The sequence below is a fragment of the Zootoca vivipara genome, chromosome 16, assembly GCF_965207765.1.
Source record: "Zootoca vivipara chromosome 16, rZooViv2.hap1.1, whole genome shotgun sequence".
NCBI classification, from domain to species: domain Eukaryota; kingdom Metazoa; phylum Chordata; class Lepidosauria; order Squamata; family Lacertidae; genus Zootoca; species Zootoca vivipara.
This window is the reverse complement of record NC_142599.1, coordinates 15,293,281-15,319,140: the sequence shown is the minus strand read 5'-3', so window position 1 is coordinate 15,319,140 and position 25,860 is coordinate 15,293,281. Positions and strand designations below refer to the sequence as shown.

Sequence of the window (25,860 nt, the reverse complement as noted above, 5' to 3'; positions counted from 1 at the left end):
AGCTTTATATTCTTGGGACCTCTGCCTTAGTTGCTTGCCTTGCTGTCTTTCATCAGGTGCTACGATTGTCCCAGCTCATTGGCCAGGCCCAGCAGACAGCCAAATCCATATCAGACCACTCTGTGGAGGCCACAACTAGCCATTCCTTTCTTTCCTGGTTCCGCTTTGGTTCAGCTGACTTGAATGGCTCCTACACAGGCAATGACTTGGACGAAATGGGGCAAGACAGTATTAAAAAGACAGACGAATACTTGGAGAAGGCCCTGGAATACTTTTGTCTGATATTTCGGGTATGGCAACAAAATATATCCCAAATATGTTTATTTGCAATGCAGGGGGGTCTGATTAATTTGTGGATGGGTGACCTTTGCAGGGTCAAGGGCTGTATTCCCTTGACCCACACACACATTTATATTGATATACACACACAGCACAGCCTGAACCTGTAACAGGAAGTAAGTCAGCCTGGCACAATGCATACATGACACAATCTTTACCATTCTGGGCATCATGCCATGGTGGCTGGGTCACACATGTGTCTAGCTGCCTAAGACTCAGTCATAGAGGGATATTGGAAGCAAGATTTCAGCACTGAACTCCTGTGTTTTTGGGTAGCTCCCTCCTGCAGGCTCTCCTGTTTCTTGGTGCAGTAGGGTTGCCCAGGAGACAGCAGATGACCTAAGGATTTCCCTTTTGTACATTTTGCTTTTTTTTTCTGTGTAGCAACTGCAAATTACTTGAGAGGCAAGCTTTTGAAAAAGTGAGTGTTCATAGAACAGCCCTTCTTAGAAAATGATGGAAGTATTTTTTTGTGATGGCCTTCACTTCGAGGCATCTTGTCTCCACGCCTGGAGGGCTCACAGCTCTCTTTACTTCCGAGAGTTGGCTGCTATGAAATGGTTGGGGCAACCCATTCAGATGGGCAGGGCACAGATAATAAAATTATTACTAAGCTTCAAACGGATCAGAGAGAAAGTGAGGAGCAGAATTTGATCCTTCCCTGTGGTGCAAGTTCCACGCCTGCCCATCTCTGCACAGCCTTATCTCTGATATGCCACTTTCTGGCCTCAAGTGTTTGAAGTGGCTTAGATGGAATAAGAGAGAAAATGGAAACAGGTTCACACACTGTTTGGAGAGATTTCAGCACTTGCTGCTGTGTGTTTGGGCTACTTAGCTGCCAAGATGTGTCAGCTTGCCTTTTTGGTGTGTAGTAATTATATAAACTCATTTTCAAATTGATGTTTGCCAGTTGAATGAAGCCCAGCTGAGCCAGCTGATGTTGAACTGGGGGGCAGCTCAGGATAAGAATGGGAAGAAGCAGCTTCCAGACTGCATTGAGAGTGAAGACGGGCTGATTCTCACACCTCTTGGCAGGTACCAGGTAAGAGGGTGGCTGGCCTGGCCAGTTTTGTTAGGTTGCAGTCAACATTAATTTTTCAGCAATCTTGTGAGTAGCTGAGGATTTGAGTCCAGATTAAGGGCCAAAACAACCCTTGTTCAACACTCCTTGGAAGGGTTTTAGAGGCTTAGGCCAACCCCCAGACCCCACCCCAGTAGTGTTAGAGGATTTTGTGTTCTTTACTGGAATTCCTCTAAGAGGTACAGTGGTACCTCGAGTTGCAAACGCCTCAGGTTATAAATGCTTCAGGTTACAAACTCCATTAACCTGGAAGAGTTACCTCAAGCTAAGAACTTTGCCCCAGGATGAGAACGGAAATTGTGTGCTGGAGGCACAGCGGCAGCAAGAGGCCCCATTAGCGAAAGCACGCCTCTAGTTAAGAACAGTTTCAGGTTAAGAATGGACCTCTGGAACGAATTCAGTTCATAACTAGAGGTACCACTGTATAATACATCTTTCTTAACTTCAAAAAGAAAAACTGATAAAGCGTTGGATCTAATGAGTTGAAAAGCAGGCCAATCTCGGTCTGCTGCTGTAACCTTGCCTGAATTCTGCCTGTAGCACCTTTATGACTTAAATGGGTCTGCAATGGCCTAGCCTGTACTGTATAGCTCTTAAAATTTTGAAGAGCTGCCGCCTTGTAAAAAAAAAAGTCTTGAAGCTCAACGCCTTGTAAGGGTACAACTTAAAAGTACAACTCTTCTCCTAGATCATCAACGGCCTACGCAGGTTTGAGGTGGAGTACCAGGGAGATCCTGAGCTTCAGCCTATCCGAAGTTACGAAAGCACCACTCTTGTGAGGTTGCTGTTTCGGCTGTCCTCAGCCATTAATGAGCGAGTAAGTGCTGTGCAAAATCTCCTTGCTGCCCTTCTGAGTCCATATGTCCAAAACTATACACTCTGGGTGTTCTTTCCGCAGTGCTTGCCCTGCTCCTTTCTGTTCAGAAGATTGACACCTTTCATTTCAATCTGTTGCTTTTCAAGGCAGTTTACAAGGAACACACTGTAATCATATACCACCGTAAACCCTGACACACACACCCAGCAACAGCCCTTCATCTTCTGGATGCTGCCAGACTCTCCCTCCAGTCTCAGACCCAACAGCAATTGGAGCTGAGGCTTTTCCCTGGTAGTAAAGGAGGAAGGAAGCTGTTTTGGCCCATGAATGGGGCCAGGCTGGTCCTCTCCTTTGTGTGATCATCTTCCTGGAAGATGTAGGATGAAGCCTCCAAGTGGATCTCCTGGTCCAGTGGCAAAGGCTGGAGAAGGAATCCAACCCCTTAATGGTATCGCACCCTAGATGTGCTCTGCCCCCGAAGGTATCAGTCCCACTCCAAGAAAGCCAACATTCTCTGCTTGGGGAATTGCTGGTGCTCTTGGCAGGTTTAAACATATATGACAGGTGTTATTCTCTACCTTTGGCTTTCCTGAACAGCTGCATTAAAGGGAGCTCCTTTTGACTGCATTCCTGAAGCTGAAAGTGGGCTTGTGTGTTGGGCAGAATAGACTGATTCAGGTCCTTTCCAAAAGGACAAAACCTATCAAGAAGTCGGTCCTTAATTTCTCATCATCCAGACATAAGTGTTTACCAAACATTCCTTATTTGCATTGACTTTTTCCCCCTCCATGCTTAGTTTGCAGACCAAATGGAGAGACTTTGTGCCAAAGAGAACTTCCTTGGCAGCTTCTGCCGCTACCATCTCACCAACCCCTCCCTTGTGGAAAAGGCCAGGCACAGCCCACTGAGGCAGCAGAGGCTGGGGCAGATTCAACAGCCAAGAGTCAGCCTTCGGTTTCTGGCAAGCTACAGGACTCTCCTTTCTTTACTCATGGTATACTTCATTGCCTCGTGGTTCTGCATCAGTCCAGTGACCTGTACCTTCCTCCTCCTCCTGGGATATATTTTCTATGCCACGGTTATGACTCTCCTGACTGAAAAGAGAAAACATCATCACCACTAACATTTTACTTTCATTCATTTATTCAGATTGCTATAGAAATTCCCTCTCCTAAGGTTAGGGGCTCAGAAAGTAGGTTTTGGCTAATTAAGCAACAGGACTTTGATTTGAGCATCTTTTCTTGGGTTTGAAAACTTTAAATATTTTTTAATGAAGTGGAACAGATTTGTGAACAGAAAGCTCTACTTTTCTAAAAGCTATGTCAGTCTGTAAATTTTGTTTTGATAAACTTTTAAAAAAACAAACAAGCCACAGGCTCTGTAGTGAAGGTTTTGGCGGGGGGTGGGGGTGGGGGAATGGTACAGCAGTGGGATTTGTGAGAATGAATCTGAAACAAGCAGCTTGGCTTAGCAGAAAAAAAGTCAAGTGAATGGCAGCTTTTGAGCATCTCACACAAACATGCTGGCACACTTTTTTTTACTCCCCATCATTGTAATGGGGCTTAGGCAGAGCATGTACACAATGGCACTGTGCCCTTTCACTTGAAAGCATGTGTCTGCTCAGTGAGGTAGATAACCATGTGTGTACCTATTGCTTGGATTTTCATAAGTTATCTAAGAACAATCTTCCTGCAGCTTTGGGGTCTATTCACAAGTCCAAATACTATTACAGAGATCTTGTGCCTTGAAAGTGGATCTCTGAAGTGATGCGAATGCTTTGCCAAACATCTGGTTCCAGTTCAACCCAAACTTTACAATCAACAATTCTGCTGCAAGGTGGTGAAGTAGCAACAAGTCATGGAAAGCAGGAGGATTTCTCGAACTCGCGCCATGTAAAATTTAAGGTGCTGGTATTTAGATTTCCTAAGAAGCTGAGGGCTTGGAGAGAATCTATGCAAGCAGAGGAACTGGTGAGTGATCTGAATGTAAGAGCAGCCTGTCAGCTAGATCCGACCAAGGCATTTAGTCCAGCATTGTGTTCCAGGTGACCAACCGGAAGCCTCTGAACATAACAGCCTTGTAATCCTCACCAGCTGGTCTGCAGAGTGGTAGCCTACCTCAGACCAAATGGAGAGACTCTGTGCCAAACTGGAAGCAGTACATAGCCACCATCCCTAGGAGCTACATAAAAAAATTCCTTCCAGTAGCACCTTAGAGACCAACTAAGTTTGTCACTGGTATGAGCTTTCGTGTGCATGCACACTTCTTCAGATCCCTAGGAGCTGTTATCCTTCCTGAATTTGTGTAATCTCTTTTTAAAGTTGTTGCAATGTGCTGCCAGTGCTACATCTTGTGAGTGTCCCATCATTTCTGTGCACTGTTTTGAATGTATTGGTGCCATTTAGTATCATTCAGTATCATTAGATGACCCTGCTTCCAGAGCCAAGTCCGAAAACTGTCCCTCCCCCAGCCTATGGAGAGTCAATGGGTTGAAAGGTAAAAAGTTTATTCTAAGCCACAGCATTAGAGGCACCGGCAGGATAATTCCAGAAAGGAGCAAGTGTGGAACAAAGGATGCACAAAGCATTTATACAACTGTTGCAAACACACACACATGATCTCTTGTGTCACCATTGGCTAGGGACGTGCATGGACAAAACATGCTTAAGTCATGCAGAGCCATAGTTAGCCAGATTTTTTTGCTTCGGGTGAAGCCTCCAGAGAGGCACCATTGAGGCTCCAGGCCTGTGTGTGTGTATGCAAATGTGCAAGGGTGGGTGTGTGCCAAACTGGGTCTGACCCAGGTGAAATAAAGCCTAGTTTTGTCCCAGAGTCAGGCATTCTACTTGGCCACAGAGCAGTTACTACTTGACCCTTGTCTCAGGCCCGGTGTAACTGGTCTTGCAGTTGCAGCCCAGCAAGCGGAAGTCTGACATTATCGCACCTCAGGAGTTATGGCTCCCAATTTATAGCACTTGGGTATCCTAAATACGTACTGCATAAGCAGATCACAAGAGGGTGTGTGAGCCTATTTGTGTGCTGTGCTGTGTTTCCCCTGTGGGTTCTTAACACCCTCCCTGGGCCGTGTCATCCAGCGAGGTCCCAAATCGAGGCACCCAGGTATCATTCCAAGTTGCTGGGCCAACTTTGGGGTGACTTGGGTCCTGTAGGATGGTTTTCAATCCAGCCCCAAGCTCTCAGTGCTCTGGGCCGTTTGGAGACTGCAGTGCAGGTGAGTGGGTGGGTTGGAGAGCATAGGAACCAATCAGCACAGAACCTTTGCCCCGCCGCCCAATAAAATATTTAAAGCGCTTGATGGACATCGCCATTCAAAACTGTAGTGCGCGCGCGCGCCGTAACATGCGATCGATCATGTGGGGGCGGGGTTTCCCTGCCCCTGCCCCCAATATTTTTTTTAATTCCTGGTGGGGAGCTAGCGAGAGGGGCGCCCCCTGACCCTTTATCATCTTTGAGGGTGAGAGGACTCTTTTTAGTTATTGCCCCCCTTCATGGCTCCCACTCCCCGCGATTCCCCTCACGGAGCCTTTTCCCTTATGACGAGTCGAGACTAACACCCGCCCCTCACCGCGCTCGATGGGCGGGGCTGTCCTCCTCCTGTGCTGCGAGCGAGCGAGCGCCCGTCGCCATGGCGACAGAGGCGGCTGCGGGGGCGGGGAGCGGCGCGAGGCTCGGAGGAGGAGGAGGCGGAGGCGGCGGGAAGGGACCCAGAGCCGCCGCCTAATTCTCCTCAGGCGGCGGCGCTTCGGTCCTTCAGGTTTCCCGCCCAGGTAGGAGGAGAAGCGAAAGGGCCAAGGACCTCCCGCTCCTGAGGCGGAATGGGCATCGCCTCCGCCTCACAGGGAAAGCTCTTCTGAAGAGGAGGCGGCGCTGGCGGCGGCAGAAATGCGCCTTAGGCCCGTCCCGGCTGCTTCTCCTCGCACCCGAGCTGGTTGAGTCTGAGGCCTCTGCGCGTCCGGCTCTTCCGTCGCTTTCCTTCCCGGCCTCAGCCATGCAGAGCTCCGGTTTCCCTCAGCTGGGCCGCGCCCAGCACCTCCACCAGCAGAACAACCTCCACCTGCCTCCCTGGTCGCGCTTCGGCGGGCAGCAGCCTCCGTCTTCGCAGCAGGAAAAGGCCGCGTTCCCGGCTCAGCCGTCGCCTTCGCACCCCGCTTCTCAACCTCACCCTCCTCGGCCCCCTCGGACTCCCAGCGCCGACGGCTGGAGGAGGACGGCCACCGACCTGGAGCGCAGCCTCAAGTTCCTGCAGGCGCAGCACGCCGAGACCCTCCAGAAGCTCCACGAGGAGATCGATGTCCTCAAGAGGCAGAACAAGGGTGGGTTGCTGGAAGGTTACCCACCCCCACCCCCCAAATAGGAGCCAACTCCTAGGAGACGAGGCAGATCCGCCTCCCCCTATAAAATATGCGAAGGGGTTCGGCAGCCCCAAAGTGGATGGCCATTGCCATTCAAATAGCACCGCATCATGTGCTCAATTATAAGGGGCGGGGCTTGCTTACCTGCCCCAATATTTCATTCAAGTTGGTACCCCCTCCCTGATAAAGAGGTGGTTGCAGCAGCAGCACTCCAGCTCCGGGTGCTTAGAGCCAATCCATCCCCAAGTAAAACAATGGGGAGATCCCTGAGCGTGAACAAGGTTACCAGTTAAAGGAGGGATGGGCTGGCCACAATAACACGACCTTGTCTTTTTCTTGCAGATCTTAATTATAAGCTCATCATGCAACCGATACTTCAGAGGAAAGGTACAACCTTGCACTGCCCATATTTGAGAGTTATAAAGTGAAACTAGTCACTTGCCCACTCAATGCTCAGGAATGGATAAGATGGTTTCTGACACAGCTGCTTCACCTAAACCAGGGCTGGGGAACCTTTTGGGCTCCATGGACCAGATCCTGATCAGGTTCGGCCTCCCACTGAATTTGACAGCTGTGTTTGGTGGTGTCAAAATCACCTGTCAAAATCCTTTGTGCTTAGAAACCACAAGGCAAGAGACCTTGACAGCCCCATGTTTGGAAGCTCATAGCAGAGAGTTGTTAATGAGGGGGATAGGCGAGTCCAGTGAAGCTGGTGCTTGTAATATGTGAGCCCTGGTTGTTACCCAAGAGATTAGGCTTGGTGTTTCTTGAAGGGAATGAGTGAGTGGGCACATACACAGGCTGACATGGAGCGGGTGAAGGAAGGTCCAACTGACCGCCTCCCAGCTCTTGATAGGCAAGGAGTTGATGCCAAGCCTGGGAGCTTGGGAGGTTCCTGTTAGAATATTTCAGCTGCCAGGATGTCAAGACACAAAAGGGTCCTTTCTGAGACTGTCCTGTTTGGCCTTCCCTATGGTTATGCACTCTTACGTGGGGACTGGTGCTAGCCCTTCAAGGGAGTATGCACCTCTCTGCCAGATTATTCAACTAGTTCCTTTCTTTCTGTTTTTGTAGATCATTCTTCCAGCAACTTGCCTAGTAAGTCACAGCCAGGAAGCAGTTCACCGGGGAAGACAAGTGCCGGCTTAAAGATGGTAGCATCAGTAGCAAAAGAAGAGCACAGAGAAGAAGGTACATACACAGTCTAAGCTAAAAAGATAGTGTTAACAGTGGCCACAATGCCTCTGATGCCATGGCTGTGTGGTGTTTTGAGTGTATTAGCAATGCAGCCTTTTCCTAAACATCTTGTAGGTTCTGAGGAGCTGGAAAAGAAGCCAGTAAGTGGCGAGTTCATGATGGACGAGACGAATGCAGACGAGAAAATTATAGAAAGGGAGGTAGACAGAGTAATGTGGAATGAATTGGAGGACTTCATGCCGGAGCGGGATACAGTTCCAGAAGAGGCAGCTCATCCCAGGTTTGAGAACACCCATTGAAGTAGCAGTAACTTCTAAATCAAAGCAAGTTTCACATTGTTATTGTTACTGATGATTAAAAGTTCTGCTTACTATTTATCAAGGTGGTGTACACACATCCTCTCTCCATTCTATCCTCACAACAGTCCTGTGAGTGAACTTGTGCTGAGAGGCAGTGACTGGCTCAAGGTAACCTGGGAGGCTTCATAGCTGAGTGGGGATTTGAACCTTGGTCTCCTAAGTCTTAGTCCAACACTCTAGCACTACACCACATTGTAGTGTGCAGAACTCTGCAGAATTCTCAGTCTTACGCAGGCTTACTTGGGCCTTGCTAGACTAAGTGTGGTTACTCTCAGATAGGTACGTAGCTTCTTTTGTACAACAGACTGATACAGCTACTGTTCAGCAAGTGAAAGCAATTCCTTTCTGATATTGGTGATAAGCACACACTATTAAGCCCACCAGTGATCTGACAGCTGGGGGAAACCCCGTCATTCAGGATTATTTTTTTTAATGTAACACTCATATAACTGCTTTGAAGCTATATAAAAAGGGAAAAATATTTTTAAAGCCAAGAGAAATGGGAAGGAAACTAAAACTGATGAAAGAATAGGGCAGTTGGATAGCCCTCGTGTTGGGGCTACTTGAAAAGACTGCTAGTCAGTCCCTCTTAGGCCATAGGTTGCCCACCTGTACTTCACTGAAATAATTGTTCCTTGGTCACACTTCAACTGTGTTGTTACAGAGATGCAGATGTTTGTGACAGGATGACATCCCCCATCCCTTTTTCATCTGGACAAAGCAGGGCAGGGAATGTGAAAATCCCTGCTGCTTCTTCCAACCCCTTCTTGGTGACAGTGCTCCCTTCCTACATGCGGAAGCCACCAACGCTGGAGGAGTGCGAAGTGGTCATTCGGCAGTTGTGGAACATCAACCACATGCAGATGCAGGAGGTGAGGCTGCTTGCTCTCCTGGGTCCCACAAAGGCAGGAAGCTGACATTGCAGGAGGAGCAGAAAAGTCACACACACTCCTCCTCTCTTCTTCAGCTGATGTATTTGAGATCGTCCTTGGAAGAGATCAACAAGAACAAAAGAATTCCTGAGGGCTACATGCTATCTGGCCATGTTGGGTAAGGTGGTTTTTAATGGAAAGAGGAAGGATGGTACCTCTGAATATCATTCGAGTCACAGCAGGGTCTCCAAAGTACCGCAGTTGATTGATTAGGTGGTCGCTGGAACTAATGAGTGGTTCAGCTGTGGCTTTTAGCTACTTTTCACAAAGCTATTTGTGAGCACATAATGTGAGATAGCTCAATTTTTTGCCAGGGAACCTTCTGTGATCTCTGCAGTTCTTCAGAGATCCCATGCATTCCTGTACCATCCTATCTCCCTGAGTGAGGAGAAAATAGCAGCTGAAAGCAACTGTCCAAATTAACTCTCCATAAAAAAAAATTAACCTCACTGGAATTTTTCTTTGTAGCTGGGCTTAAATTTAATTGGAGCAGGAAGTGGTTATGCTTGGAGTAGTCTACCTATGTGGAGAGAGCATGGGAATGCTTACTGCATGATTACTAAACTGCTGTATCTCACCTACTAGGAACTTTGATGGCAACTGCAATCTTGAGAGCAGGTGTGTTGGGGCATTTCCATGAGCTGAGAAAGCAGGCTGCAGTAGTATTTTGCTACTTAAGATGTTCCTATGAGTCTCAAAAGTGTTATTTCTATGCCCTATGGAAGGACATAATGCATGATGAAAGGGCAAGAGATGAGAATTCTTTCCCCAGTGCCCAATTGTTGGTGCCAGAATAAGTACTCCGTGACCTAGTATGAAGTAGCACTTACCTATAAATATATATGCTAATTAATGTTTTCCTTCAGGAACCAAGAGGTCACACGGTTGCCCAAGGTGAAGAATGGTCCTAAGAAATGGTAAGCAGGCATCTTATTTTAACACAGGCCAGAGATGGCTTAAGGGGAGCACAATCGGTTAGGTCACACTGGGCGCTTTGCCTTTGGGGCACTGCAAGGACCCGGCAATTATGATTTAGAATGCAGCATGAGAAGTAGGGGGGGCGAGTAAATCTGGGTGTCACAGAAATTTAAGATCCCGAGGTCCACCACTACAAAGGTCACTCACAACTTTTTATTAAAGTTTTGCAATTAAAAGTCTCCCAACAGGCTTCCCAAATTAGAAAAAGTATTTTGTGGTCAGGATCTAATTGAAATGTAAACATTTTTCAAACTGGACTGCCACACTTTCCCAAACACTTTTTTTAAAAAATGCCATTACATTCTGTGCCTTTGAGTCTCCTCAGAGGTGTCCTGATGCCAAAAAGTTTTGTGGCCCTTTTAAAGCACTTCCAAAATTGGTCTGTTTTTTTTAAAAAAAAGTTTACTGACTGCTCTTGTGCTGATGCCAAAAGGTTTATGACCCCCCCCTTCTCACCAAGACCTTGCAATTTTTGTTTAAAAACAAAAAAACAACCCCAAAAAATAGAATTTCATTTTTACGAATTTAATCTTGAATGATAAAAATGATATAAAGGTGTTGAATCAGTTGATGGGAAAGAAGTGCAGTTCTTGCCTCAGCCCCCCAGGGGGGTTGACTCTGGGTCAGTTCTGCCCTTGGCTCACCTCTCTGCTCCAAGGTGAAAGGGGTGTTGAAGTGCAAGCAAATTCTACTGTAACACCTGCTTACACTTGTCACTTGTGCAGGTGGAGAAATGTTCCCATTTGCTCCAGAGGACTAGTTTAGTACATACGAAACATCAACATCAGACAGTTTTTGGCTTTGAACGTGAATTACCTTGGCTAAAAGCCAAGACTCCAGAAAAAAAAATTCTTTGGGTGTGGGGGCAGACACTAAACTTGGACACTGTCTTCCTCAAACACCCTATTAGGAGGATGAGAGAGCAGCTTATTTAAATGCAGACTTCAATTTGACAGGCCCACTTTGTTCTCCAGTAGGATCCTCACACCACTGCCTGCTGCTGAAAGGGCTGTGTTGCCAGCACTGAAGCAAACACTAGGAAATGCTTTTGCAGAGAGACAGAAGAGAACACAGGCTGTTCAGAGGAACAGGCTCCACCGGACAGCACTTTAGCAAGTATGGTTCAATTGGCCTCTTTTTGTAATGTGTCTCCTTGCCCTAAAGTGGTTTGAAAGCCAGCTAAACCATTTCCGAGTGTGTGCTGTACTTTCAACAAATTGTTTCTGGTGTTCACCACTTAATTTTTTAAAACTTCATAATCATCCTTTTTTGTCCACCTAGCTACAGAAGATCACAGTGACCTTACTTCTCCCTAGAAACTGTTCTACCTTCAGTAGTAATTAAGTTTACTTTTTTAACTACAGAATTGGGGGCTTTTAGATGCCAAATACACAAAGCCTCCTTAGACAACCCCAGGTCAAGGGGGTATCAAAGTGACTTTGCCTTTTAGCAAACAAGATTCTGTGCCCTTGTGCTCAGGCTGCGGTGGAGCCAAAGGAGTTTGGGGGGTTGCAAGAGAAAATAAGTGAGTGTTAAACACTGGAACAATACATTTATTACAATAAAACAAATGCCTTAGTTCATGTATGAAATAATTGATACTTTGTACTGCAATCAATCAGAACTTCTTAAGTACATTTTAAAAAATGTCCTCAAATTGACACAGCAATCACACATTTACAGATAGCACAGCAATTGGATGCCGTGTTGAAGAGTGCAAGCCAGTATTCAGCGACTCTGCTGCAAAGGTGATAGCAGAAGTATGTAAAAACAGCAATACTTCCACAAAGATCAAGAGAGTTGTGCATGGGAGGTAGGAGAAAGCAAAGCCAGGGCTGAGTGAAGCAGCCTCAGTCTCACCCTATGCCCAAGGAGGCTCCTTCTGTGAGGCACAAGTTGATGAATGACACTTGACCCATGGCTTGCCAGAGCCACATCAGTCTAATAGCTGGCTGCCTCATAGTTGGGAAGACACAAACCGCTCGCCTGCTTCAGTCAGTCACTCACTCTGCACACAGCTATCAAAGAACAGCTTGTGTGGTGGGTGTGCAGGCAGCCTCTTCTTGGGCTGGTATCCAACCAAGCATACATATATACATACATACTGGCACTGGACGAGGTCTGGAGGACGCTGTCCCTTTTCTTATAGTAGAGAGACTCCGTGACAGAAGTCTACACACACTCTTCTCTAAGAAGACATTAAAAAAAGTCATTAACACGTCTGCCGTAAGAACCGTGAAAATCCACCCCCTGCATCAAGTTATGGGCAGGTCTACAAAGGCAGAAGAAGCACAAGCACTAAACCTAACGCCAGGCCCTTTACAAAGCCAGGCTCCTAGTAAACAAAAACAATTTAAGGCTTCTGCTTCACACGTTCCTGCCCTGCTTGGCTGTGATTTTTTCCAGCTCAGGCCCAGCAAGAGGAGATGACGAGACATTAAGCAGCAGACAAGCAGGCCTGGCGGATGCTCTGCGCCCAGGTGTTAAGGAGTGCTGTGACAGAGTGCTTGTCAGGAAGCTGCAGCAATTTTGACATCATGTAGCGATACACTGACTGCAAGAAAGGGTTTGCTTCTGGAAAGAAAAAAGCAGAAAGAGTGTTATTTAAAAAAATAAAGGACACCATACAGATGGCAGCTCGTGTGTGGGCGGTTTTGTGACTCATACTGATGGGTTATCAAAGCTGGGGATTTGGAGCTGCAGAACTGAGAAAAATGAGTCATTGGCTTTTCTTTCCTTCACCTCACCACTGGAAGCAGTAGCAGTGTCTTGTTACATATCCAAAGCTTCCAAAATTCAATCAAGGGATTTCCTTAGGATACGTGAATTCTGAGCTTCCAAAGCTTAAAAGTGTGAGGGCAGTTTTCCTGTAAAAACGTTGTGTGTGTGTGTTTATAAGTAAAAAAATGTTGGTTCTCTTCTTCCCACTTGGCCTCTAGCAGTGTCCCTCAAAAAAACCCAGTATTCTGAAATCACAGATCAAACTTTACCACATCTCTTTCTGCAGCACAAATAAATCCACACTCAAAAGACAGGATGGGAGTCTTAATATGAAGTGGTCAAATGGATCACAAACGCTAAACTCACCAGTTCCAAGGCTTAATGTAGACCCTATACCCCATCACCCACCCAAATGTCATTTTCTGCCTGCCTTGTTCTTTCATACCGTACTGCTGAGGGTTATCAATCCATAGGGGGCTCTGATGTGGATAATCAGCTGGGACGCTCAGTTGCAATGGTGGGACATTTGGAAGGTTCTTGTCATCTGGAATCAGACACATTTTGCATTATTTTCTCAACATTCTCTAAGAGACACCTAAACTCACTTATCAGGCAGCCTCTTTATTAAGTAGGAACTCAGAAACAACCTCTCTTTCCCAGGCAACAAGGACCTGACCCATCAAGGTCTGGTTAGGATCCTCTGTTACCCTTTTGTCTCTTGGGCAAGTTTTGGACCTTAACCAGGCCCAGTCAACCTCTACTGCTGCCACCACCACCACTGCAGGCTTTTAGCCTGCAAATATCAAGAGGATATTTGAAGACAGAGCTGCCTTTTCTTGCCACTCACCTAGCTTGCATATGAGGTGGACGGTGCCATTGTTGCTGCAATGGGAAGGATCCAGATTCACCAAGAACTTTGGGTTTAATCTTGCAACCTCCCCTTGTAATACATTTGGTATAGTCTGCCTTTCGTCCTCTTCATACTTCCGCTTCCGAGGGGAAGTCACAGGGGTCCTATGATGGGACAGCCAATTTCAGATTCAATTCTCATTTCTAATTAATTTTGCATACAAAAAGATAAGGCAGCCACCAACAACAACTGGTCTAATTAAAATATCAAAGCAAGATAAAATAACTTTAGAAATAGCCGGAACAATATATATGCACAAATATCTGACAAATTCCAGAAGGGTAGCTGTGCTAAATCTCTTGCAGCACACACAAGTAGTCTTTGGGCATCTTATTCCTTCCATGCCTGGGCTCTAAGCTTTCCTAGCTCTCATAGAATCATAGAGTTGGAAGAGACCACAAGGGCCATCTAGTCCAACCCCCTGCCAAGCAGGAAACACCATTAAAGCATTCTTGACATATGCCTGTCAAGCCTCTGCTTAAAGACCTCCAAAGAAGGAGACTCCACTACACTCCTTGGCAGCAAATTCCACTGCCGAACAGCTCTTACTGTCAGGAAGTTCTTCCTAATGTTTAGGTGGAATCTTCTGTCTTGTAGCTTGAATCCATTGCTCCGTGTCCGCTTCTCTGGAGCAGCAGAAAACAACCTTTCTCCCTCCTCTATATGACATCCTTTTATATATTTGAACATGGCTATCATATCACCCCTTAACCTTCTCTTCTCCAGGCTAAACATATCTCACAATTCCTTAGCCATCTTTCAGCAGATACTGGAACAAGGAATATACATACGTGATGGGTGGACCATGGATGGCAGTCATTGCTGGCATAAAGGTTCGGTAGAGGGAATGATTGAAGACTGGTGAGCGGATATTGGCCAAGACAGCATCCAACAAGGGTTGGCACAAGTACTGCTGCTTTGTGGGAGGCACTGTAGGGGGTGGGGGGGTGGGCTGACATACAAGAGACACACAAGGATTTAGGGAAGGTGTAGTTCTGTCCAAGCCAGTAGGTGTTGCTGTACTCTCAGGAAACAACAGTTTTAAGAATAACTTGAGATTTCAGGCCCTCTGCTCAGATGCCAGCTTACAGATCTGTCCACTGAATCTCAGACAGCTCCATGTAGAGACAAAGGACTTCATAAGGCACCCACCCTCATCCTACCAGGTTCACCTCCCATGAGCAGCTCCAACTCACCCACTCTGCTTGGCCTTGGGGCTAGCCAACTGTCAAGATGCCTGTCTTTCTTTCCTTACCCACCATCTACTGGGGGTTCTCAGATCCCATCAAGCAATTGCTCCTTACTCAGCTTTGGACACACTGAAGTTTGCTTGTATGGTTGACTTGCAACTTAACGTGCCTGTAACTTGCGTGAGCTCAGCTTTATGGGCCTGGCTGATTTTTTTTTTATAAAAAAGAGGCAGTCATCAAGGGGGGCAGGAATTGGAAGAAGACAGGGACATTGGCAATTGCGCCCACCAACGCACTCACCTTGGGTGAGCAGTTAAGAGAGTGAAAGCGGCCTTGGGAGCATTCAGAGGTGCATGGAAGTCTTCAGTGGTTTCTACAGGACATTTTCCAGTATTTAAAGGATTGACTATGTGATTTTGGCTTTACGTGCTACCTCTGGAACTTAACTTGTGTAAGTTGCGAGTCGTTTGTTCTTGTAAAAGCAGAATAGCACTGTAGCTCTGTCAGCGCCAAGGCCCATCTAGTCCTGTTCTCATAGTGGCTATCAGATGTCTCTGGGAAGAAGCCCAGAAGCAGAGTGCAACAGTTGCACTCTCCCTATCTGTACCGGTAATTCCTTGCAACTGCTATTCAATGGCATGGCATGCCATGGCTAATAGCTGTTGATAGCTTCATCCTCCATGCATTTGTCTAATCCTCTTAAAACCATGCATAATCTTATACTCTATGTCTCCTCTTAATTGCCTTTTCTCAAAACTTAAAAAGTCCCAAATATTGTAACCTTTTCACATAGGGAATTCGATCTGGCCCCTTTTGGTTATCCCTTTTTAAATCTACAATATCCTTTTTGAGGTGTGGTGACCAGACCTTTATGCTGTACCGTGTCCAACTTCTTTGCCTAGATTTTCCTTCTTTTGTTCCTGACGTGCAGAATCATTGAGAAGAGAAAGCCCCCTGCTATTGTGGACTAGGGGAACAGAGATACACACAGAGGGAACTTACCACAGCCATGTCATTCTTGAGCTTCTCCAGAGCTATTTCACATTTCTGCAGTGTCTTCAGAGGACAGCTAGGAATGAAGAAAGTCAGTCTCAGAACAGGCACTTTTCTGCTTCAGAGAAAGTAGAATCGCCTCCTCGTTCCCCAGATGGACATGGCAAGCCACCAACAAACAGCACTCTCCCACCCCACTACTGCTGCTACACACAATGGTTAGGAAGAATGAAGCCACCTACTGGAACCTGGCCCTGCTGCTGGGGGGGGTATGCTTCTTGTGCCTCTCTTCCTACAGAGAAGACATTTCCTGCCTGCTACACTTGGCAAGCACAAACCAAGAACAAGGCAGGCTAGAGCATTGAGCTGCTTTTTCCTCAACTAAGACAAAGCAGAATTTTGCCTGTGAACACAACTAGCTCTTATTATCTCCTGCCGCTTACAAAGACAACTCCTCTAGCTGTTCAAAGGAAGGAGAGCAGGAAGAGATGATGGGTCGAAAATGAGCACACAAGTTTACCGTTTGGAAGGATCAGTCAGAATATCCAGCAGGCTTTTCATCTTACTGAGGTCCTTCTTCCTGTCTGAAATGATAAGAAAGACGCCTTAAAGAGGCAGTTATGCTAGAACTATCTTGCAGGACAGAGAGAAAGGAGACTGTTTATACTCATCTGTGTTTTGTCCTTTATTTAGAACATTTCTATATGACTTCGTTTCCCCTAGGGAACTCTTAAGTGGCTAGCAGCATAGAAATTTGAAAATAACCAAAGCAACTAAATAAAACGCAATAATAATAATAAATCAGCTTGAACGGGTAATAGTCAAGACAATGCTGTTCATCAACAGTTAAAACATCTCTTGGTTTGAACACTCTAAAAAAACTCTTTGGTGTTAGTTGGCATTCAGCAGGGCTGGCTAACCTGTAGCCCTCCAGATGATCTTGCAGATATTAAACTTGCATCATCCCAAACATGGGGGCCATGTCGGCTGTGGCCTGAAATTAATTGGAGTCCAACAATCTGTGAACCACCCTGAGATCTTTTGATGAACGGTAGTATATAAATTTATTTTTACAAATACAAAAAAACTTATGGAGGGTCACAGGTAAGGTTACCCACCAATGCCATAGAGTGGAGAGACCCAACTGACCTCTTTTTATGGTTCACTGGCTAATCATTGCATGTTTTCAGTTTATACTTTATTTTCCTGAGCAGCAGCTGCAGCCTAGTTTTACAGTTGCATCAATATACATCTCAAACTGGTATGTGCTTGTGGAGGAGGGAATTTGGGGAAAAGAATAGGATTGTGGAGTGAGGGACTTGCAGGAGAGGAGAACATGGGTGAATGCACAACTGCAATGATATAAATTTGGTATTAATAGTAGGAGACTGTATAATGAAGGAAGGCGGCATTACGACAGTGGCCCTGAAGGGAGGCAGCAGCAGATCTCTTCTGACAGGTGAAGGAGGTCTGTGCCTCTTAAAATTCAAGCTTCCCTGCCTAAGACAACCACTCAGAAGGAGGTCATAGGGTGCAACATGGCCTCTGTCACATCCTTGCGAGGACAGCAGCAGATGGCACAAACTGATAGTGTGTCCATCCCTTCTGCTTTTCAGAGGGTGCAAAAGTGCAAAATGCCTCAGGCAGCCTTCCATATGGCCCTTGGTGTGCCATGCCCAAACACGGTTCAGCCACAGAATGTAACTCTAGGCAGAGCCAAAGAATTCATCGCCACCCAGTTTCCCTCTACTTCCTACTTCTTGCACATGACAAGGCTATATTTACAGGTAACCCGGCAGCAAGTAGGAAATAACATGGCTTGATCTGGACTACCAAGCCCGAGACCTAGGAGAAAGCCTCTTGGTACCACCTGCTGCAAGGGGAAAGGCTATCAAGGCTGATACCCCAAGCACACCACAGGGGGTGGGGGACACACTTACCTTCATTCTTATCTATCTTGTTGATCATCCTCCGCAGAGGCTCAATGTACTTGGAGAGCTGCTTGAGTTTTTCCAGGTACTGCTGCTCCTCGGATTGGCTGGAGCTCGCTGGGCTCATGACAGAGTTGGGATTGCCTTCCAGGCAGAAAAGAGGACAAGTTAGAGCCATGGAGTAAAGGCACAGAATAGGAGGAGGAGGTAGTTGCACCCAGCAGAGTTTGCCTTCCATCTGCTTTCCTGCATGCACCCCCAGGCTGCTCCCCCTCTGCCACCATCACCAAGCTGTTCTGGGGATTCAGAGTTTGGCTGTGGGACATGCTGCCTTTGTCCTGTTGTCGGGCTGCCTGCAATGCAACTTCTGCCAGGGAATCAGAGGGTCACAGGCTGTACGCAAATTATGTTCACCCACCACACCACTCATAGTTAAAATTACCAAAAATCCTCTCAAATGCCAGCACTGGGTCCCCACAATTAACCCCATTTATGCAAAAAATGCAATACAGGCACAAACCTGGAGGTAAAAAGAGGGGCAACCTGGTTTTGCTCCCTCAAGCCCTGCACAAATTACCTGGAGTATTAAGTGGCCCTGGAGATGGGACACTGAAGTTCTGTGGCGTTCGTGCAGCTGCTGGACTCTGAGAGGGCTGAGGAGATGGACTGGGGAGGAAGCTGCTGGGAGATGGGGCTGGACCAGAGCTGAAAGAGGAGGAAGATATTTCCCATTGAGGTCTGGGGATGAAGCAGCTATTATTGACCCTAAAAAGAAAACCTGAAACCATCTGAAGCCTGCTTACTCCTACATCAAGGCTCACCTGACATTAGAGTTGGGCTGGGAGGTTGGCTGCCCGGGCTGGGGAGAGGGCTGAGGTGGCGGAGGCATCGGCTGAGGGGTCTGGGCTTGCTGGGCTGGTGAAGGAGAAGACATCATGGTGATGCTGCTCTGGCTGACCTAGAACAAAGGAACCGTCACTGGCAAGAGGAGCCTTTCCAAACAGCCAAAGGCACCAGGACAAGAGCAGCGGCCAGGGATCCCATTGAAAGGCAGCATATTTGACCTGCTGAGGAGCCTTGGGCTTGCCACTCTCTCCTGGGCTGTAAAGTAATTGTAATGAACATGGCAGGAAGCTCAAAAACTCTTCAAACTAAGTGTGGAAAAAACAGGCCCAACACAGCAGCATTTCACTGCAAACCTCCTGTGACTTCACCACATGCAGAATTCTTCCCTGGCTTGCGAAGGACAGAGAGCCAACTCAGGGAGTCCTCAGTTCCATCTACATTTACTAGACCAAACATCTGTCTGAAAAATGCCAACCTCAACTAGTACCATGGGAGACTTACCTTCATTGTGGCCCAGTGCACCAAAACCCTGTTCCTTTAAGCTCTGTCAATGATTTCCTAGTAATAATCCACAGCAGACTGAGATGGTCCAAGGTGTGTATGTGTGCTGCATGCATGACAGATACAAGCTAGCTTGGCAGAAGAATGCTCCAGCCCCACAGAGAACAGAGCCAGAGTAAAACAGGGAACTACATGGAGCAGCAGCAGCAGTAGCTCATCATACAAAACACGTGTGTTTTGGGAAGCAGAGGAGGTGCGTGCCACAGTCCACAAGCTGCCCAAGTTGGCAGACTGCTTCCCTCTTTTGCTCCATTTCCACTGAGCATTAGAAGATCAGACAGACAAAACTTTCCGTTCCTCTTTGGGGGGACTCATTAGAAACTACAGCCGACTGCATTTAAATCTAGCTGAACAAACCCATCGTACCATAGTCCCTGCCCCCTCCCCCAGGGCCAATGGAGGCCTCGTATTTAGGCACTAATTAAGTTTTGCAGCTTTTAAAAAAAAATGCACATCAGACGAAAATATGATACCCACCCTCTCGGCTTAGAGCTGCAAATTAAGCAAATGAGACCATTTTTTGAATTAACAAATATTGACTTTGTCATTTTAAAGAGTTAAAAAATTCATAAATATTGCTTAAAAATATACCGTTTCAGATGACACAGGATTAGACGGTGATGAGCATGTCCTCCCCGATCTGCTGCTTATGTTGTATGAACAAACAGCTCACTCTTCAGAGCCTTATTTTGCTTTCCTCTGCCGTCATTTTTAATCTTTATTATGGCTAGGGGCCTCTCTAGATCTCTAAGAGGGCCTGCTCCCCCACCCCCTTCAAATTCCAGCCAAATGTGTGTGCAGTTTGCAGCATAATTAATTGTTCTAGGAATCTGAAGCAAAGAGTGAAGGCCGAGATTCTGTGTTCTCAACCTCTAATCTTCACAGCTGGCTCCCTCTAAAGGAGCAGCTTTTTTTATTTAAAAAATGGACAGATACTGATCAAAGCAAAAGGCCCATAGATAAGCAACACCTGTTCTTTTGCTTACTCTAGCTGCACAGCAGGGTTGACTGCCCACAGAACTTAAGTGAATGCCTTGGACCCAAAGCTTTCTTCTTTTTAGGATTCTACCTTATTTAAACTGCTCTCAATGCAAATTGTTTTCAGAAAACATTGGTGCCACTCAACTGCAAGAGAGAGTTCTTCAACTGTTTATCTGACAGCCTGATGCTGAATTTCTACAAGGCATAGTTGAGAGGGGGGAAGTGTTTCGTGACTGGCAAGCGCTGCAAAGCCAAGCCAGAACACCTTACCTAGAAAGCAAACTCCTATTTAAACCCAGTGTGAATCACAGGTATAGGGCCTGCCATTGTGCAAATGGGTTGCTCATCCACTGAGAAGCCACAGCAGTTTCGGTGTCAAGCCTGCAATGTGGAAGGGAGGTTGGACATGGGTGCCACACGGCTCATCTGTCAAACCTGTAGGGACTAGCTCAGAGATTTTGAGAAGCCTGCTAATTTAGGGGATACCGATACCGGCTTTGGTATTAGTGCTACAATACAGATAAGGGAGCAGCCAGCAAATTACTAGATCATTTTTTGTGTCCAGCTGATGGAAAGCAAGCTGGGAACAGAAGTGCTTGTGAAGCAGTAAGCAGGGACTGAAGGATATGCTAAGTGGCTGTGGATCTTTCTATGCACCCAGAACTACTTGCTGTTGACAACATTTAAGGCTATTCACAGGGTTGTCCATGTCAATCTGCTTCCTATGAATGCAGTGCTGGGTGAGTCAGATTAGAGGTCAATGTCTGGGTTTCCTTCTCAGGTGGCGTTTGTATGAAGCAGCTTTAGGAACCTTCTACCAACCAAAGCTGGTCTACAGAGAGGATATTGGTTCTCCTTCCCAGAACTTGTGTGGCTGCAGCTGTGACTGTATTCCACCAGGCCCAGATTCATTATGGCAGAGGAAACCTACATTCCCGCCGTCAGCTAAGCTGTGCAATCTGCCAGTGGACCTTGGTCAAAGCACTCACTTTCAGCCTTGGGAAGAACAGGAAGAACTGTCTCTCAAGACATTATTGTTTCCTGGCCAGCAAGATAAGGGTTGGAAAGAACTTGAAAACTAGGCATGCCAAACAGACCACAGAAGGTAGGAGTCAGTGAGAGAAGCAGCTCAGTGGAACGAGCCAAGCTCACAAGAGCCTTGCTGCTGTGTGAGTCAACACAAACCCTGGGATGTAACCGCCTCACAACAAAGCAAAACACGGGGGCTGCCAGCAGTTCTACGCTTTGAGAGTTGATGCTGCTTGAGCCCCCATGATGCACCCCAGCAATTTCTTTTCTGGGGGGAACCTAATGGTGCAACATACTGAAAAAAACAGCACACAAGGCTGGGCGGGGAGGTCATCTCAAGATCAGTGGACCAACCGAGCAGGTGAATATCCGTTGGTGGAGTTCCTCAGCAAGGGTGCTTGGGGGACACAAGTGGAGTATTTCACAGGTGTGGAAACAGCCAAACAGACCTGATAAAGACTGCACAGAATACCTTCTCCTGGAGTTTAATTGCCCTGACATGCTGCAGTCATTAACAATCCAAATGTGGGTGCAGAAACCACCTTGGGTGCAAATCCACAAAGTCACTTCATGTTGATCTTCGGTGTTCAGTCATTATGCATATGGCTTTTGTGAAGATGACAAATTGGGACTGTATAGCAGAAGGACTACAGAAGTGATAAACAGAAGCTCCAGCAATCTAAGCACCAGCAATCTGAAGGTGGTTTGACCTCTCTCTCCCTGCTGATTAAACAGACTGCCAGACAACCCACTTGAGTCAGATCTTGGCAGGATGGGTTTGGTGAGATCCCAGAAAGACCCACAAGGCTTCCTTCAGGGGAGCAGGAGGCACGAATCTCTGTTCAGTTGCCTTTGACTGGGCTGCATAAATGGCCAGAAACCTCTACCAGCCTCTTAGGAGGCAAAGAGAAGAAAAAGAGCAGCAGCAGCTACAATATGTAACAGGGAGAGCACATCTACCCCTCAAGGGTCTTTGCAAGCTTCCTCCTCCCCCAGAGGGCAGGCACAGGTTCAATGCATGTCTTAGCAGCTAAATCAGCATTCCTGCGATCTGTTCCTATGAACTATGCCAGGGGTCCCCAAACTAAGGCCCGGGGGCCAGATGCAGCCCAATCACTTTCTAAATCCGGCCCGCGGACGGTCCAGGAATCAGCATGTTTTTACATGAGCAGAATGTGTCCTTTTATTTAAAATGCATCTCTGGGTTATTTGTAGGGCATAGGAATTCGTTCATATTTTTTTTCAAAATATACTCCGTCCCCCCCAAAGGTCTGAGGGACAGTGGACCGGCCCCCTGCTGAAAAAGTTTGCTGACCCCTGAACTATGCCAAGCATTGTGGAGGCGAGGGAGACTTGGGGCAATGCCTCTCCTGGACTTCCCTGCTCCCAGAAGCTAATCTGCGGTCCTGCTTAGCTTCCCCCACCATTCTATGGGCTGCCTTCATTGGGGTGCCCATGTTCACTGTTGAGTGTGCACACCAGTAGTTGAACAGAACTCATAACAAGGGAGGTGGCCCCTTGTGCAAAACCCACCCCACCAGCCCCCTGGCACAACACACATCAGCTCCAGTAAATACCTGAGGCATTTGCTGTCCACCCAAAGGAATGGTGCTTGGAGGCGTGGCAGAGACAGCGGTGGTAGGCGGGAACCGTGGTCTTATTTGCATCCCACCTCGGGCCATAGTTGCGGTGATCATCTTGGGAGGACAGAGGGACAGACAAAAGTAATCGCAACACAAGAAACGCAGCACGCCGGCAGGATGAGAAGCACATGCAGCCTCCGAGGGGGAGGTGGAAGTCAAGCGAACTAGTCTTAGGAAGGCAACCCTGCAGCAGTTGCTGGGCTTGGGAGACACAACACTTGCACTCCTGACTGGCTGTCAAGAGAACTCTGGGGTGAGTGGGTGGATGTGGGGAGCTAGAATCCAATTAAGGGGAAACAATTAAAGGGGGGGGGAGTTCAGCTGCACATCAGCTGTATCAAGACCCTCTAATGCAGGCATGTCAAACCTGCGGCCCTCCATATGTTTTGGCCTACAACTCCCATGATCCCTAGCTAGCAGGACCAGTGGTTGGGGAAGATGGGAATTGTAGTCCAAAACATCTGGAGGGCCGCAGGTTTGACATACCTGCTCTAATGGGATGCCAAACCTAGAAGAGGAAATTGACATCACTGACCCACCTGGACACACAGCACCAGTCTGTATTAAGCTCTGTTTTAAGGTCCAGGTGTGACATGGGCAGGTTTGACCAGAGTTTCATCATCTGCAAACTATATGGCTCATCCGGAACAAGCCAAATTAGTGGAAAAGGCTTTGGACCCGTCTCCTGCCCAATTCCTGACCCTCAGGGGAGTCCTTAAGACTAGCCCAGACCTTGGGGGATGGGGGAGAATGATGATAGGCAACTGCATTTTGTGCTTCATGTAAATGGACCTGCAGCAGCCACAGCAACAATGTGTCTTGGGGAAAAAAAGTCATAGAGCTCAAAGTTGCTAACAAAAAAGTTAGGAACACAAACACACACATGAAACAAGGAGAAAGGAAATCACAACTCAAGAACAGCAAAACTTTGCACAGCTGTTAGTTCATTGCAGAGCAATCAAGCCCCCTCCCCTCCCCCCCCCCAGCCTGGGGCAGTGACGGATGGTCAAAGAGGCTTTTTGGAAGAGAAAGGAATGAGGGGAGGCCAGACAAACCACATGCGCATGTCCAACACACACAGCATGCAAAAGCCGCCACAGCAGGGGAGGGCAAGGCCAGGCAGCACACAACAGCAGAAGCAGCTTCCCAACAGAGGCGGATGCGCCACAGAAAATGGAGGGTGAGCCATGGCGGGCATGGGTGGTGGTGGTGGTGGCGGCAGCAGCAAGACCGGGGGTGGGGGTGGGGCAGCTGACAAAACGTGCTCCTCCTCCAGGCATTCCTCCACATTCAGAGCCACACAGGCGCCAGCAGGCTCAACCGAGGGACCACCGTGGGCTGGGGCCTCCTGCCACACCACCAAAGGGAAGACTGTTGGAGCCACGGCCTCCAAAGGCTCCTCCTAAGACCCAGCAGGAGAGTTGAACCAACTGCGAAGGCAGCACCATGACTTCAGTAAGCTGAACTTGCCAAGAACTCCAGACTGCAGGACCTGCCCCCCCCCCAAGGCAAAAGCAGTTTGTGGAGACGGGGGGGGGGGAGGCTGAGAAAGAGCTACTCTGGCACAGTAAAAGTGTTAGAACTGTAGAGTTGGAAGGGTCCACGAGAGTCAACTCTTCCAACCTCCTGCAATGCAGGAGTCTTTCCCCCAACATGGAGGTTGTACCCACAACCCTAATATTAGGAGTCTTATGCTCTACTAACTTGTTTGGGGTTTTTTCCTCTAGGATGCGCCTCTTCTATTTCAAATGAGAGTGAGTACACAGGCATCACCAGCGCAGAGCTCCCAAATTCCCAGGAACAACTCGTAGGGAGGATTTTCTCCCCCACCTCTTGAGGACTTCTTAAACTTATGGAAGAAGTTTAAATTGTACACAGGTTCAATTTCCTGGACAGCTAATTTGCGTATATCCTTCCTCCTACAAATTCAGTCCCCCCCCTTCCCCCTCCCCCCAAAAATCTAGAAAATGGAAGTATCAACTGCTAACCTCTCACTCCTAGCGGGTTTTGAGACATGAAGCTATGACCAAGATGTGGATCCAGACAGCATCTTGCCCCAGCAAAAGAGAGTGGAGTGGAATTCAGCTCCAGAAGCCACTGGATGTGGATGACCGTCCTTGAGGATTGATGGCTCACATCTCCACAACACACTGAAAGGGCCTGAACTGGAGGGCTGGCTCCAGCAGCCCACAATCCAGAGGAGAAAGTCTGCCTAGAAGAGCCGCCTCATGCGATTGGCTTGCCTTTCGTTCAAGGCTTCCTCCCACACAGTACCACCAGGAGGGCTCATTGAATGATGATAAGGGAAGGGTTCGGGGAAGTAGTATGGTAAATAAATCCTAACTGCATTTCTAGGAGAAAGGGCAGGCAGGCAGCAATTGCCTCCTGATCCCAATGGGAGATGAAGCTCCACTCCAAGAAGTAAGAACCCCCCCTTGCCAGGCATCAAGAAGCAAGACGCTGGAGAGACTACCAGAAAAGTCAGGAAGCGATTTAATTTGAAAACCACAGAAAGGCACCCATAAAGGACAGAGAAAAGGCCCAGAGCCAGGCATTTCCTTGGTTAAAGCAAGTCGCTTGTTGTATTAGAGATGGTCATCAGCCTCTCTCTAGGTGTCTTAATGTGCATGACCTCTCCTTGGCAGGCTGGAGAAGCCAACCCTACTTTGGGCATGGCCAAGAGCCACAATAACCAATTATGCCCCCCTAAATCAGGTGTGGGGTATCTCTGTTCCTTGAGATGTTGCTGAACTCCAATTCCCATAATCCCTGGCCAATGACCATGCTTGCTAGCTGGGTCAATAGTTCCCCACACCTGCCTTGGATGATGTAATTGAGGCTGGCCCCCTAGGCCTTTTCACCTTGGAGCAACTGGTAGCAGCCACCATTTGTCAGAATGGTGCGTGCCAGCCAGAAAGAGCACCCCAACTCCCACCATAGATAACCATTCCCAAAGGCATTAGCTGACCATTTCCTCAG

General features: G+C 47.5%; 3 protein-coding genes across 10 annotated transcripts in view; 2 read left to right on the top strand and 1 right to left on the bottom strand.

Annotated features, from left to right (window-relative positions):
• SMPD4 (sphingomyelin phosphodiesterase 4) overlaps positions 1–3,605 on the top strand; it is a 35,838-nt gene extending 32,233 nt beyond the window's left edge. For all 4 annotated transcript variants that reach the window (XM_088659913.1, XM_088659912.1, XM_035097664.3 and 1 more), the window contains 4 exons: positions 57–290; positions 1,250–1,381; positions 2,109–2,237; positions 3,034–3,605. In XM_088659913.1, coding sequence (XP_088516039.1) covers positions 57–290; positions 1,250–1,381; positions 2,109–2,237; positions 3,034–3,360 — 822 coding nt within the window. In that variant the 3' untranslated portion in view covers positions 3,361–3,605. The remainder of the gene's footprint in view (positions 1–56; positions 291–1,249; positions 1,382–2,108; positions 2,238–3,033) is intronic.
• Positions 3,606–5,911: 2,306 nt separating this feature from the next.
• LOC118075613 (coiled-coil domain-containing protein 74B) lies at positions 5,912–11,659 on the top strand. Of its 2 annotated transcripts, none has more exons than XM_035097662.3 (8): positions 5,912–6,571; positions 6,953–6,997; positions 7,685–7,801; positions 7,922–8,087; positions 8,831–9,038; positions 9,134–9,216; positions 9,965–10,015; positions 11,054–11,659. In XM_035097662.3, exons 1-8 carry the CDS (start codon positions 6,247–6,249, stop codon positions 11,187–11,189), a joined length of 1,131 nt encoding a protein of 376 aa, XP_034953553.1. In that variant the 5' UTR covers positions 5,912–6,246; the 3' UTR covers positions 11,190–11,659. The 2 variants fall into 2 exon arrangements, with proteins under 2 accessions (XP_034953553.1, XP_034953552.1); XM_035097661.3 differs by having other exon boundaries at positions 11,051–11,659.
• MED15 (mediator complex subunit 15) overlaps positions 11,609–25,860 on the bottom strand; it is a 28,153-nt gene continuing 13,901 nt past the window's right edge. For 2 of the 4 annotated variants that reach the window (XM_060269714.2, XM_060269716.2), the window contains 10 exons: positions 22,816–22,935; positions 18,643–18,779; positions 18,399–18,526; positions 17,831–17,965; positions 16,411–16,474; positions 15,900–15,966; positions 14,499–14,659; positions 13,645–13,811; positions 13,243–13,341; positions 11,609–12,650 (listed from right to left, as the gene is read on the bottom strand). In XM_060269714.2, the coding sequence (XP_060125697.2) occupies positions 12,514–12,650; positions 13,243–13,341; positions 13,645–13,811; positions 14,499–14,659; positions 15,900–15,966; positions 16,411–16,474; positions 17,831–17,965; positions 18,399–18,526; positions 18,643–18,779; positions 22,816–22,935 (1,215 nt within the window). In that variant the 3' untranslated portion in view covers positions 11,609–12,513. The remainder of the gene's footprint in view (positions 12,651–13,242; positions 13,342–13,644; positions 13,812–14,498; positions 14,660–15,899; positions 15,967–16,410; positions 16,475–17,830; positions 17,966–18,398; positions 18,527–18,642; positions 18,780–22,815; positions 22,936–25,860) is intronic. The other 2 variants (XM_088659911.1, XM_060269715.2) reach the window with 1 other exon arrangement.

Coding starts and splice junctions, on each gene's coding strand:
- LOC118075613 (XM_035097661.3), top strand. CDS start 6,247: ATGCAGAGCTCCGGTTTCCCTCAGCTGGGCCGCGCCCAGCACCTCCAC. Junction 8,088..8,830: donor GAAGAGGCAGCTCATCCCAG/GTTTGAGAACAC, acceptor GTGTTGTTACAG/AGATGCAGATGTTTGTGACA. Junction 9,039..9,133: donor ACCACATGCAGATGCAGGAG/GTGAGGCTGCTT, acceptor TCTCTTCTTCAG/CTGATGTATTTGAGATCGTC.